Source organism: Mercenaria mercenaria, chromosome 12 (assembly GCF_021730395.1).
Source record: "Mercenaria mercenaria strain notata chromosome 12, MADL_Memer_1, whole genome shotgun sequence".
Taxonomy (NCBI): Eukaryota; Metazoa; Mollusca; class Bivalvia; order Venerida; family Veneridae; genus Mercenaria; species Mercenaria mercenaria.
Window position 1 is genome coordinate 65,155,959 of NC_069372.1, and position 14,112 is coordinate 65,170,070.

General features: G+C 34.9%; 1 protein-coding gene across 1 annotated transcript in view; it reads left to right on the forward strand.

Annotated features, from left to right (window-relative positions):
• Window positions 1-520: 520 nt before the first annotated feature.
• LOC123535021 (4-hydroxyphenylpyruvate dioxygenase-like) overlaps window positions 521-14,112 on the forward strand; it is a 34,307-nt gene continuing 20,715 nt past the window's right edge. Inside the window, exons 1-7 of the mRNA XM_045317534.2 lie at window positions 521-587; window positions 682-708; window positions 8,184-8,246; window positions 9,090-9,194; window positions 10,385-10,430; window positions 10,963-11,045; window positions 13,602-13,798. Coding sequence (XP_045173469.2) covers window positions 585-587; window positions 682-708; window positions 8,184-8,246; window positions 9,090-9,194; window positions 10,385-10,430; window positions 10,963-11,045; window positions 13,602-13,798 — 524 coding nt within the window. The 5' untranslated portion in view covers window positions 521-584. The remainder of the gene's footprint in view (window positions 588-681; window positions 709-8,183; window positions 8,247-9,089; window positions 9,195-10,384; window positions 10,431-10,962; window positions 11,046-13,601; window positions 13,799-14,112) is intronic.

Consider the following 14,112-nt stretch of genomic DNA (forward strand, 5'->3'; position numbering starts at 1 on the left):
TTGTATGTAACTTATACCCTGTTAATCATTAATTATTTTCATACTTTTCTCATATATCAACTTTTTGAAACCTTGTCTTGTATCATCATATTACAATGTTATATTCCATGTTCGGCAATGAACATATTGTATGTTTTTGCCTAAATAAACTATCTTGAGTCTTGAAAATCTTGATATAAGCAATTTGAGACTATCTATCATTCTATGGGTTACCTTTGACTAATTGTTATTGATTATTCAATATTTTGTGAAATCTGTACATAACACATATTTTACTATAATTATTACATAGTTACTGTAGGCCTATTTTTTTACTAACTGAATAGAAATCTATATTCATAACAAATAAAATGTAAAATGTTGAATTTTTATGATATGATAAATACTTCTATTTTGTTAAATACATTTATTTGTATCACAATATTAAATTGAACTAGAACTATGCCTTGCAGGGCCTCGTATTTACATCGCTAAAACACACGTGGAGGTGTGTTTCAAATCTCCGTTTTGATTAGTTAATCGAAATATAAACAACCAATCAAGAGCAAGTACACAACCAAAACCGTGTTGTCGGAGAAGCTAAAATGGTGAGAAAAAAATATTTTACTGAAGTTTTTCGAATTATTTCATCGTAATATCTCTATGAAATTATTCTCTATTTGTGTTTGGTTTCTTTTTCAGACCACCTACACGAATAAAGGGCCAAAAGTAAGTGACAACCATTTGATTTCTTTTTAATTGCTGTTTTTTTCAACGGAAATGTTTGACCTTGAATTGTTTGCTTCACTTGTGTTTACAACGCATTTTTGGTTGCATAAAGTTGCTTGTGAAAATGAATATGTCTCTTTTCTTCCATGATTTATTTTCTTAATAAATTAGTTCTTTGGTTCTACAGTATGTATACAATTAGATTTACAGCTGCATATACCAAATTAAAACTCGCAAATGCTGGGAACCAACTCATCAGGCAGAACCAGTTTCCAGACACTATTCACGCATTAATTTCATCATGATCATTCAGATCTTCTTCATCTCTATGAAAAGACACATTTTCACAAGCAGTATTAATTTATTTTTAAGCTAGTTATAGATTATATATATTTTCAAATTAGTTCAAATAAGTTTAATATTGCTTGTGTGATTATAGTCTGTGTCTGGATATACAATGTCAATGATGATGATAAAAATATCGTCAAGAGTCCTTGATTCAACATTGTCCTTGAGTCAACACCCATGCTGTTTTATTGTTTTCTTTCTCTTTTCTTATCAAACTTTTGGAGAAAGTTGTATAGAGGAAACAAATAATATTTGTGGTGAAAAGTCTGGAATATGTGTCTTGGCTGTTGATTTTGAACTCATTTCTAAGAATTTCTTCATTTTTTTAAGAAATTGCTAATTTATTTCAACCAGTCTTGATTACAAGCCAGCATTTTTAAAAACACTTGTGAAAATTACATAAATGTTTTGTGTTTTTAAAGACAATGTATTTAGTTTTGATTTAATGATATTGAAACATCAGTGCATTACCCTATGTACACAGAGTGAATGGACATATTGAGGGGTATTGACTCAAGGACACCTTTTTATTGTGTACAAAAAATCACCCCCGTCTAGTAGTTGTCATTTTACTCGACTATCACTGCACAGAATTTAATAAAAATTTGCATGGAGGATGACTATATGTTCCAGTTTATGAAAGTATCAAAACATAAAATATTTCATGAGCTTGTGTTGAAAAAACAAACATTTATCCTTAGGGTGTTGACTCGTGGGCACTGGTGGATATATACAGGTGCGGAGTGGTTTGGGCTGGAGGGGTTGGGTGTTCCAGACCCTAAGTGTCAGTGTTAAAATCATACCTCACCTAAAGTGTGTAGCTGTTCGGTAACCTAATCAAAATAATTTGATGTTAAGATTTTTTTATATTTGTGACTGGCTATCTAAACGTCAAAACTTTGGAGGACCAAAATAATGGAGGATGAATCACAGTACACAGTCATGTAAAGTAATTGGTTTTATCACTTGCGCATATTGGCATGTATACACTGTAAACGTGAATCGTGTACAGTTATACATAGGTTTAAATCACCAGAAAATTCGTAATTTTGGATATTATTTGATAATTTTTACATAAATCAAAGAGGAATTGAATCCCCTTTTGATACATGTAAGTTTTATTTGAATTTATGGCCAATTCATGAAATAATCAGCATTTAAACATGTAGCATGTAAAGCGTCGGCAGAAATTGCTTCAACTATTTTGGTCTTTCGAGTGTTTGACGCGAATGGGGATATTGCCCATATGAGAAAATTATCTCAATATTTCCTAGGATCGCATCAAATTAGTTGGACTATCCGGTAATCAGACGCCTAGCCTGTTTTCTAGTTGTTCGGTTGCCAAACGTGTAGCAAATCCTTAGGGGATTTTCTAGCCGTCCCGTAATCAATTTCTTATATATTATGTAAAAAATCTTTAGTATTCTTTAAAAGATTCATGGTGCCGATAATTGAGGCAAGTACATGTACTGATAACAGCAAACAATACTAGAGATATAAATCTGGACTTCTATTTAGGAAGTGTATTAAAGAAATAAGTATTTACCTATAGACAAATTGATAGTCGGAATACCTTTGATATATACCTTACACTTACCGTAATTTTGTTTAAATACTATTTGTATAACATTGGCAGTTGAAAATGTACCTTGAAGTGCCGATAATAAGTGCATTGCTCTATAATATAATTTGGTGTATTCACACAAAATTTTGTTTGCAGAGAAGTAGATATCTTAAGTAAATAACAGGTAAAATTATATTCAATCGTTAGACAATTTCCAGACGATAACATGAGAACACTTGGGCCTAGGATCAGGAAACTTATTAGGGAGATTGATCTGACCAGCTGATGACCCCTATTGATTTCGAGGTCAATAGGTCAAAGGTCAAGGTCACATTGACCCAGAACAATATAACTTTAGTGTACAGAGACCAAATAATTTCTGTTCCTTGTACAATTACTGGATGCATCAAGGGGTGGCATTTCATGTTCTACGAGCTCTTGTTTAAGTAACCTATTGATGGATCTTTATGAAACTCTATACAAATATAGATCACTATAGGGTGGTTGTGCATGCACAATTTCATCAGGATCAATTCATTAACCAGAGTTATTGCCCTGTAATTATTTTACAGTCTATAAATGGCCACGTAACAAAGTAATCGTTGCATGGTTCATTTGTACATATCTTATAATACTTGAATACCTTTTAAAGTATAGTCCTCTCATTCACAAAACAACTTATTCTGCAATCGAGGGATAAATTCACCAAATTTGCCTGTTTTTGTATAAAATTTGTGTTTTCTTAAATTGATAAGCAATACTGAAATTATAGCCGGGCAATCCATTTAAAGTGAAGTGTAAGGTTGTCATAAAATCTGCAAAACTGACCCCTTGTGCTTTAGAATTTCACAGGAGAGCTTCAAAAACTTTACATAATATTAAAGACAAAGTGTATTTAACATAATTTTTAATGCTTATAATGACAAATTTTAGTTAGTGAAGAAGTTGGAACACAATCAACCTTCTTGAGTTGTCTTTGTTTAACCTTACAGAAAAATGATAAATTAAATAGTTATGTAATAGTTATCAGACTTTTACGAGTGTGTTGTGTAGACTGAACATCGCAAGGGGCTACATCTCGGCGTTTTCGCTGGGGGAAAAATGTCTCGACCGTCCGCACTTATCACAGCAGGTTGACATTCAACTGTAAATTACTGGATTTATCATAACAGAAAGATCAAAAGAAAGTTGCCGCACCATGCAATAATAAAATAACGTTGCACCGACACAGTTGCATTACTGCTCGACCATCAAGGATTTACCTACCCTAATTTTTTTTAGCATGTTACCGGAAACAAAGAATTTTTTTTTACGCCTTAGGTCAGTAAGCTGTTTAGCCTGCTGCTTGCAGAAAGGTGATGGTTCGACTCAGGTTCCTGTCTCTACCTGGCGGATAAAGCTCAGTTAGTAAAAATGTATTATAAGCATGTCAGATCACTTAAGATTGTAGATTTCACAGTGTTATAAGGTTACAAGATCATGTATATCTTTGCTGACTGAGTTTCAAGTGCCTGTGCTGACAGTAAGGTAGGCCATTGTCAGAGAAATAGAATACATTTCTGCTTGACAAGTTTTTGTCATCTATACACACTACTGGATGCACATGCCATTAAACGGGTCATGAAATTGGCCTTAATTTTTTCAAAGGTTTTTAACAGAGTTTTAACAGGTCACCATTAAAATTCACCCATTACTTCTTACTATTTAATGGGATTTTCATGACCATAGTTTTAATGCCATACATTAAAAATGACTTTGATGGCCATGAAAAGCTGCTTAAAATAAACCATTAAAGTAGGTTAACAGGCTCCTTAAAACTCCATGAAATTTTTTAATTGGCATGAAATTAATGTGCCATTAAAAAATTACCCCTTAATTCCCCATTAATTAGTAAGAACTAATGGGGCCATTAATTTTTTTAATACTCTGTAAATGGCTGTTAATTATTAAAAAATTGATTAATGGTCTCATTAAATATGTCAGATTCAATTTTAATGGGTTTATAATATTTAAATTGTATATAAAATTAAGGGCCATGAAAATTTGCCTTCAGAATTAGACATCTTAAGATAATCAACTTCATATTAATATTTGCTGTATTGATTTAAACTACGTGTTACTACACATGTAATAGTATCTATACATATGTACTGTTTTGTAAAATGCTAGAAGAATATTTGTTTCTTCTTTTTTCTCTTATTATTTTGTAATGTAAACACATGTAACAGCCTGGTACAAACATTTGTTATATTGTATCCTTATTCTGTCATATGTTCATATGAAGTGAGAAAATAAATGGATATTGTATTGTATTGAGTTGTACTGAGAAGGGTTTACAGGTACCGGTTTAATAGATCAAGTGACCATGTGGGTAGTTTTAACTATTCAACATTATAATATTGACAAACATTCTGACCAAGTTTTTATTGGCACAGACATTAGGCATCAGGTGTATTCAACAAGAGCTGTCAGTTGACAGCGTGCTCGACTATTCTCAGTGCTTGATAGTATAATATAAGCAATGAGTAAAACTTTAACATTACAATAAGCATATTCTAAGTCGAAAAGGGGCCATAATTCAGTCAAAATGCTTGATAGAGTTACCTCCTCCTTTTTGCAGACTGGGGTCATGATGGTAAACAAGTATGCAAAATATGAAAGCAATATCTCAATGGACTTTGCAAATATTCGGGGTGGTACGCTAACTTTAACATTTATTCTAAGTCGAAAAGGGGCCATAATTCAGTCAAAATGCTTGATAGAGTTGCCTCCTCCTTTTTACAGACTGGGGTCATAATGGTAAACAAGTATGCAAAATATTAAAGCAATATCTCAATGGACTTTGAAAATATTTGGGGTGGTATGCAAACTTTAACATTTCTGTGACGTTCACGCCAATGCCAGGGCGAGTAGGATAGCTCCCCTATTCTTCGAATAGTCAAGCTAAAAAGCAATGTTGATGACAGTGTCAGCGCACAATGGGCAATCACAATTTAGCTCTACTTCAGTATTTTGTGCTTGCATGCACTGTACAGCTAAGAGCAAATGTTTGAGGGATTGCATCACAAGTAGCTTCTCCCATCTCCAATTAAGCGTATGACACTCTTTGATTCGTTGAAACAAAGAAGCGACTGATCTGTCCATGCCCCAAATGAATTTAAATCAGACTGTAAATCTTCACAATTATGTGTACTGTTCACTTTTCTATAAACCTCAAGAATTTGAAAATCTAAACTAGTCTGAACACATTTTATAATGTAAATTCCTTACTCCACCCATTTTCTTATACAAATGCTGATTAACTGGACAAGAAAAACAAAGAACAGAAAAAGTGGCATGCATCAATACGTATTTACCCTTACCAAAATATTGTAGATTGATGTTATCTAATAAATTAATATGTTTCCATCCGACTTTCGTTGAAATAAATCCAATTTTTGTAGGAACACAATTTGCCAAACATTTGAAAAAAAATGGCGTAACTGCATCAGGGGGAAATAACTTCAATGCAACTAAATAAAACATCATGATATATTATAGACGATGTGTGCATAGTATGTATTTAAAGTGATTAAAGTCCATTTTAGAACAATATGAGACTGGAATTACAAGCATTCAATAGGAGAGCAAGCCAAAAACCAAAAAGAAAATATATATGAATCACATTTTACAGAATTTAGGATTTAATAGGCATTACATTGCTGTTAAGGGCCATTAAGTTTACTCTTAAATGAAATCGTACACAACCTGAACATTTAATGGGTATTAAATCAAATTTAAGGGCCATTAATAATCCTGTTAAATTCAAAAAATACAGAATTTCACTATTTTTTCAAAGCCATTAACTATTTTAGCTCCCAAACTAAATTTTTAAGGGCATGATCCATGGTTAAAAATGGATGTTTTTATGGTATTTTAACATGTAACCCATTAATATTGTGAAACCTGTTAAATAAAATGCTGCAAGAATTAATGGGGTTAATTAATGGTTTTTCCCACTGGCGCCAGATCAGAAAGAAAATGCCTCTGTACATGTTATACCCTACCCCTAGGTATTCTATAAGAACCATGGTCATGAACGGGAAAGTGCACTAACCCGTTTCAATCGTACATTTCTCAACTTCAACGCGCAGTTCGGTGAATGGGTACCTAGTATATTGAACAAGCGATAATTTATCTTCCATCGTGCACCAGTCACATTGTCTCAATATTCCATATTGCTGAGATTATCAACATATTTTATGCTTTCGTCAACGTTACAAAAAAAACTTGCTTGAACTTCCCTAATGAACATCCGGTCTAGAGGTCACGCAGTGCGCACACATGTTTGGCGAAACGTAAACAAACAAAAACAGATTTTAAAAAAATCAAAATTTTACACTAAAACTCGAAATGAAGAATGAAATTCATCTTGTATATGATCTTTAATTTGAAATCGTACATTGGTCTGCGTCTGTTCTGTATATTTATTCATTTTGCACATTTTGCTGCAATTTCACATTTTAGCGAACACGTGTAGTAAAATGACGATTGACATACATTTTTACAACAGCCAATCAGAATGGTTTTGTAATCTAGAACGGAACTTCACCAGGGAAGTTCAAGCAATTTTTTGTGTAATGTTGAAATTACTATAAACTACGCGTTGTTTTTCTAAGATAAGATGTATTGAAAAAATATGACCGGTACACAATGGAAGATAAATTACCACTTGTTTGATATCCATAGTACACATTTACCCCAATGCGTGTTTTAGGTATGAAATGCGCGATTGAAACGGGTTAGTATATTTTCCCGTTCACGACCATGGTTCTTATAGAATACCTAGGGGAAGGGTATAATATGTACAGAGGCATTTTCTTTCTGATCTGGCGCCAGTGGTTTTTCCTATTTTAAAGGATATTTTACAGGGTTTTAAACCATGTTTAACGGTATGTGCATCCAGTAGTGACAGAAGTTTATCATGATTTGGTAATATTGTGTGGATAATTTTATTCTTGCTTCAACAATTGAACTATATTGTAAGGTATTATGTGCTATTGTATCTTGCAGTGTAGATTGTAATCCTTGTTTTGATCAGTTCTTTGCTAATATTTGTTTGATCTTTAACTGTTTGGGATTGTTAAAAGTCTTTGTTAAAAGTTTTTTTCATTTATGAATGAATTTGGCTTAGTTAAAGGACACACTTTGGCATAGTTAAAAGACACATGTTTGGCCTTATATTCTAATGGTTTGGCCGTCATCAGTTATGATAAATTAAAACAATGAAATTAAAATCTTAGGATTCAAATCTGGCTTAGGGTGAAGAATTCTTTTCTGTCAGAAAGCAGTCCAGATAGCTGAATGAAGGTCAGTGGTTCTACCCATGTGCCTGCATATACCTGAAATAATAATAGGAGAGGCACCTGTGATCTAACTCCACTATCAAAAGCTGGAAAATTGCCGACCTATATTTGTATCACTGGACATTAAACCCAAGACAAAAAAAGGTAGAAGAGAAAGGGAAAATGTTGCTATTGAGGTGCAGGAGCATATTAAGAGTAATAATTGATTTATTTTACAGCCAGAGGCAGGGAAATTTGTATCTTTCCACAGAGTCAAGTTCTGGGTTGGAAATGCAAAACAGGTACAGTTACATTAAAATTCTATAAAATCTTCATTGGCATATATAATGATGTGATACTGAAGTGGAAGTACCTTTCATCATGTTCATGGTGGATTGGTTAATTAACGTTGCTACACTAGCACCTCACCACCACGGGTTTGAAACCTTGCATGTGATATAATGCAGAATTCATATTAGTGTAACAGTCTCGGGGAAAAATGTGCAGCCTCGACCGGGACTCGAACCCCGGACCTTCGGCTTACCGTAACAACGCTCTACCAATTGAGCTACAGAGGCCACCCAATACGAAAACCGCTACACACCTTCCCTCTATTGTGAGACATTGGCAGTCCTGGCCAATGTCTGCCGCAGACTGTTAACCGAATTCAGATACACACCCCAGCCAAACTGCTTCGCCACGCATGGGCTCCAAGGGTGAACATCTCGGTAGAACCTTCAAATGTAACAGTCTCAGGAAAAATGTGCAGCCTCGACCGGGACTCGATCCTTGGACCTTCGGCTTACTGTGCCAACGCTCTACCAATTGAGCTACTGAGGCCACCCGATACGAGAACTGCTACATTAGGAAGCTATCCAGGTTGTTTGCAAAAGGTCAGTCCTTCTACTCGGGTGCTCACCAATTGCTGAAATAATGACTTGAGGGGCACGTGGAATCTCCATCCACCATCAAAAGCCCAAACATTACCATATGGCTTAACTTAAAACTGTGTCAGTGTGACTTAAAACCCAACAGGACAAACTAAACTTCCTTCCGCTGCTAAACAGAGAATATATAATATGCAAGTCATTAGTAATAAACAACAGTGAATATCGATGAAATAGTTGAATTATTCTTTCGTTTAGGCTGCCTCATACTATATTACACGCTTGGGTTTTGAACCGTTTGCGTACTGTGGATTGGAGACTGGTAGCAGACAGGTAGCGGCTCATGTAGTGCGACAAAACAAGGTAATGATTTATTTTTCATTTTGAGGCCGATTTTGATATAATTATACATTAAATGTAAGAAAAAAACAATTTGAGCAACTTCAGCAGTTCTGTCAATATTCTAGCATGGAATAGTTCACATTACTGTGACAAGACATTTTGGTCAAGGGCATTCTCACTTACCACAGGTTTACCATGGTTCCCTAGTTGAACATCTGGCACATTTTGCTGATAGTTTTTAGTTTGATTGTAATACAGGTGAAAATTTTCTGCCAATCAGCAATGTTTTGCGACAAATCTAGCGAACCAATCAAAATCAGCGGTGAAAAGCATGACCACGTCCTTTTCAATATAGACACAAATTACGAGGAATATTTTAATTTTTTGATGTGTATTTCTTAACATTTGATAGGAGGAATAAATCTTTATTAATTGCAGTCATGCAGGAATGTTTTAATTCATTGAGGGAAAGTATCGCGCTAAAATAGTGTTTGAATTTTCAATTCGGCATGCTGAATAATGGCGAACATTGATTGGCTGAAACCATTCCCAGTAGTATCATATGAGTGCGCGTGCTCACCAAGTAAATGAAAGAAAGAAATCAGAGGTTCGTCTCGGAATTTTGACGAACCTCTGATGCATGAGAATGGGTCCAGGGATATGTGCATCTTTAGCCAAAATCTGCTCCCATTTGTTAAAGGGACTACGGTAACCCACAAATTTTAGGTGAAAAAATACTTCTCTCAAAAATCCATAGTAATCCATAGAAAGTGAGTACTCTGAAAGTGACTTGTGGTACAAACTTATTGACATAAGAGTTTTGCAAGATATTCTTATAAATAACCAAAAATATTGTGCAGAAGGTATTAACCTGTTGCAATGCTTTTGAAGTAATGCAGAAAATGTTCATTCTTCTTGCATTTTGACCAATATTTTACTTTTATGTTCACCTACTTTATCATTTTTTAGTGTCATATATGCATTCTATATGCCATACTTGGTGGAAATGAACATCCCAAACTGTGGGCAAGTAGTATTAAACATTAATTCAAAAAATGCATACAGGATGAATGAGTTTCCACTGTTGGACAAAATCTAGCATGTTGAAAAATTGTTCCAAAAGTATCTCTCCAATATGCCAAGTATGGATATTTTGGCCATTGGCAAATTTTTACTCAGCTTTTGTAGTTTTCTTTCTACTTCCTTTTCAGATATTGTTTGAATTTGAAAACATGCTGAACCCGTTTGAGCCAAAAGGTAATTTTTAAACATTACTTATTGAAAAGTAATAGGTCATTCTTTTAGTCTGAATATCAGCTGTGAGTTTTAGGTCTAGTCCTAAGCACTATCATGAAATTGAGCAATGGCAAGTATTCATGACCGTAGTTCAAAGCCAATTTTGGATTTGTTGAGCCTGATTAAAGTGGTGTAATGTTATATTCTTAGTCTTTACACTCACCTTTATATCCTAGAAACAGGATTATCTCAGTGATGAAGGTCAGAAATTTAGGTTTCAACTTTTTTTAAATGCAGAGAATCTCTGTTTGTTACAATATTGTTAAAACCATACAAACTGATATCTTTCTTTGCAGAAGCATAGCTCATTTGTAAGATTCATCTTGGTATAGGGTCACTGAACAATTAATTTATTTACTCTCCAGAAAGATGTAAGCATCTTTAAATAAATCAGATGTATTGTTTACATTTTGAACCCTTTTTTATTGTCATATTATACATAATTATATATATATATAGTGCTGTTATAGAGCTTGTAATCCATTTCTTTCAGAGATGGGTGACCATTTATGCAAGCATGGTGATGGGGTGAAAGACGTAGGTTTTGAAGTTGAAGATGTTGATGCAATATTTAAGGTATACATTGATCAGAGTAATATTTCTTAGTTAGGTTTAACAAGGTTTTTCAACAGCTTTTCAGTGACGTAATATGGACAGTCAATCTAACCAGTATTCCTGGTTCTGCAAGTAATTGTACCCTTGATTTCCTGAATCGGAGATAGAGGACAAAAGGCTTCAGACACTTGACTTTTGTCAAAACATCATGGAAAACATATTGCTGGTGCCTAAACTGAGGACTCATCTTTCAAGGTTTAGTTCTCTACCCTAGTGATCAATCCTGAATAATGTTTTTTTTAGCTCAACAATATGAAGTATATGAAAAGCTGTCCTACTAGACCCGATGTATGCATCTGTTTAGTGTCCACACCTTGGCTAAAATTTTGATGCACTTTCACTTTATTTATGTTATTACTAGATACATTTAAAAATAGTAGTTGTTCATTATCACCCACATGATATGACACAAGGGCCATGACATTCACACAAATGTTTCATGAATTATGAACCCTTTTAGCTTAGTTTTGATACACTTAGAAATACCTTGAAACAGCTTCTTCTCATAAACTGCTTAATGGATCTTTATTAAATTTGGTCTCAGAGTGATTGTAAGGTCCTCTCCCAAATTTGTAATGGGGCACCTGGACACTTCTAGGGGCGACTAGAGTTAAAAATAGAAATATCTTTAAACAACTTCTTTTCATGATTGGCTCGATGGATTTTCACCAATCTTGCTCTGTAGCATCATGGTAAGGTCCTCTTCCAAACTTGTTCAAATGGGGCACCTAGCTCCCTTTTAGGGGCCACTAGAGCTATAGATAGAAATACCTTAAGACAGCTTGACATGAAGCACTGGATACAGATATCCATTATAAAAAGACCTTCCAAAACAACCTCAGTCTGCTCAAATGGTCTGTGTTTATTTTTTCGATGAAAAGACCGAAGAAGCATAATAGTGTTTGAACTGTTTGTCATGTGTCACACTTATTTATGTAATCAACTTCTACGTCGTCTGGAACTTTTGACGTCTGGAGCATTATTACGGTCCTTTTTAGCTCGACTATTCATAGAATAGTAGAGCTATTGGACTCGCCCATGCGTCCGCGTCGGCGTCCGCGTCGGCGTCCGCGTCCCGATTTGGTTAAGTTTTTGTATGTAAGCTGGTATCTCAGCAACCACTTGTGGGAATGGATTGAAACTTCACACACTTATTCACTGTGATAAACTGACTTACATTGCACAGGATCCATAACTCTGTTTTGCTTTTTTACAAAATTATGCCCCTTTTTTGACTTAGAAATTTTTGGTTAAGGTTTTGTATGTAAGCTGGTATCTCAGTAACCACTTGTGGGAATGGATTGAAACTTCACACACTTATTTACTGTGATAAACTGACTTACATTGCACAGGTTCCATAACTCTATTTTGCTTTTTTACAAAATTATGCCCCTTTTTCGACTTAGAATTTTTTGGTTAAGATTTTGTATGTAAGCTGGTATCTCAGTACTCACTAATGGGAATGGATTGAAACTTCACACACTTGTTCACTGTCATGATCTGACATGCACAAAGCAGGTCCCATAACTTTATTTTGCTTTTTTACAAAATTATGCCCCTTTTTCAACATAGAAATTTTTGGTTAAGTTTTTGTATGTAAGCTGGTATCTCAGTATCCACTAATGGGAAAGGATTGAAACTTCACACACTAGTTCACTGTCATGATATGACATGCAGTGTAAAGGATCAATAACTCAACTTTGCATTTTACAAAATTATGCCCCTTTTTCAACTTAGGAGTTTTTGGGTTAAATTCTTATATGTAAGCTGGTATCTCAGTACCCACTAATGGGAATAGATTGAAACTTCATACACTTGTCCACTGTCATGAGCTGATAAGCACTTTGCAGGTTCCATAACCCTATTTTACTTTTTTACTAAATTATGCCCCTTTTTCGACTTTCTTATTCATTCAAGCGACAAGGCTGTTAAATAGTCGAGCGTTGCTGTCCTCCGACAGCTCTTGTTAAATGTTGCACACTCACTTGCCTGTTTAAGCTGTGAATATCAGTTTAGCAATTTAGGGTCATCATGGCCCTCCTGTTTTTGTTGGTTGAGATTTAATTTTGTGGACTGATTCATCCATGAAATCCACAAAAAATAGTCCCTCATGATTATCTATAATTTCACAGTATTTCAGAAAACGTTTTAACCACTTCAGGTTAGTTTAGCTTCACTGCCAAGAAATTAAAGTATGTGCTAGTCACAAAAGTTGTATGAGCCATGCCATGAAAAAACCAGCATAGTGGGTTTGCGACCAGCATGGATCCAGACCAGCCTGCGCATCTGCGCAGTCTGGTCAGGATCCATGCTGTTCGCTAACAGTTTCTCCAATTCCAATAGGCTTTAAAAGCGAACAGCATGGATCCTGACCAGACTGCGCAGATGCGCAGGCTGGTCTGGATCCATGCTGGTCGCAAACCCACTATGTTGGTTTTCTCATGGCACGGCTCAATTATAAACTTCACAATAATCTTAGATTTACTGTTTTAACCTTTTTATTCTGTACATTTTTAGCGAGCTGTAGAGAAGGGGGCGATAGTTGTTGAACCACCCTCGGAGATGTCTGACGAGAATGGAACAGTACGATATTGTGTAATACAGACATATGGAGATACGACCCACACTCTGTATGACCTGTCAAACTACAAGGGTCACTACTTACCAGGATACAGAGCTATGGAGCCTGAAAGTGACCCACTTGTTAAGCTTCTGTAAGACTTTTTATATTACTTTAATAGCATGTTTTTAACCAAAAAGAAAAAAACGATATGAATTTATTAAGCTCACCTGAGCACAAAGTGCCAGGGCTGAGCAGTTGTGATCTCTCACAGTATGTCTGTCCATCATCTGTATGTACTTCTGTTCGTCATCTGTCCGTCCACACTTCACTTCAAACAATATCGGTTCTGAATCCATTATTGGCAGAAGTTGATGACACTTGTTCTAGATGTTCATTGGATGTTTTTTACCAAAGGTGTTCAAAGAATTTTATTCAATATCAATATATTTTTATGTGTGTATTACT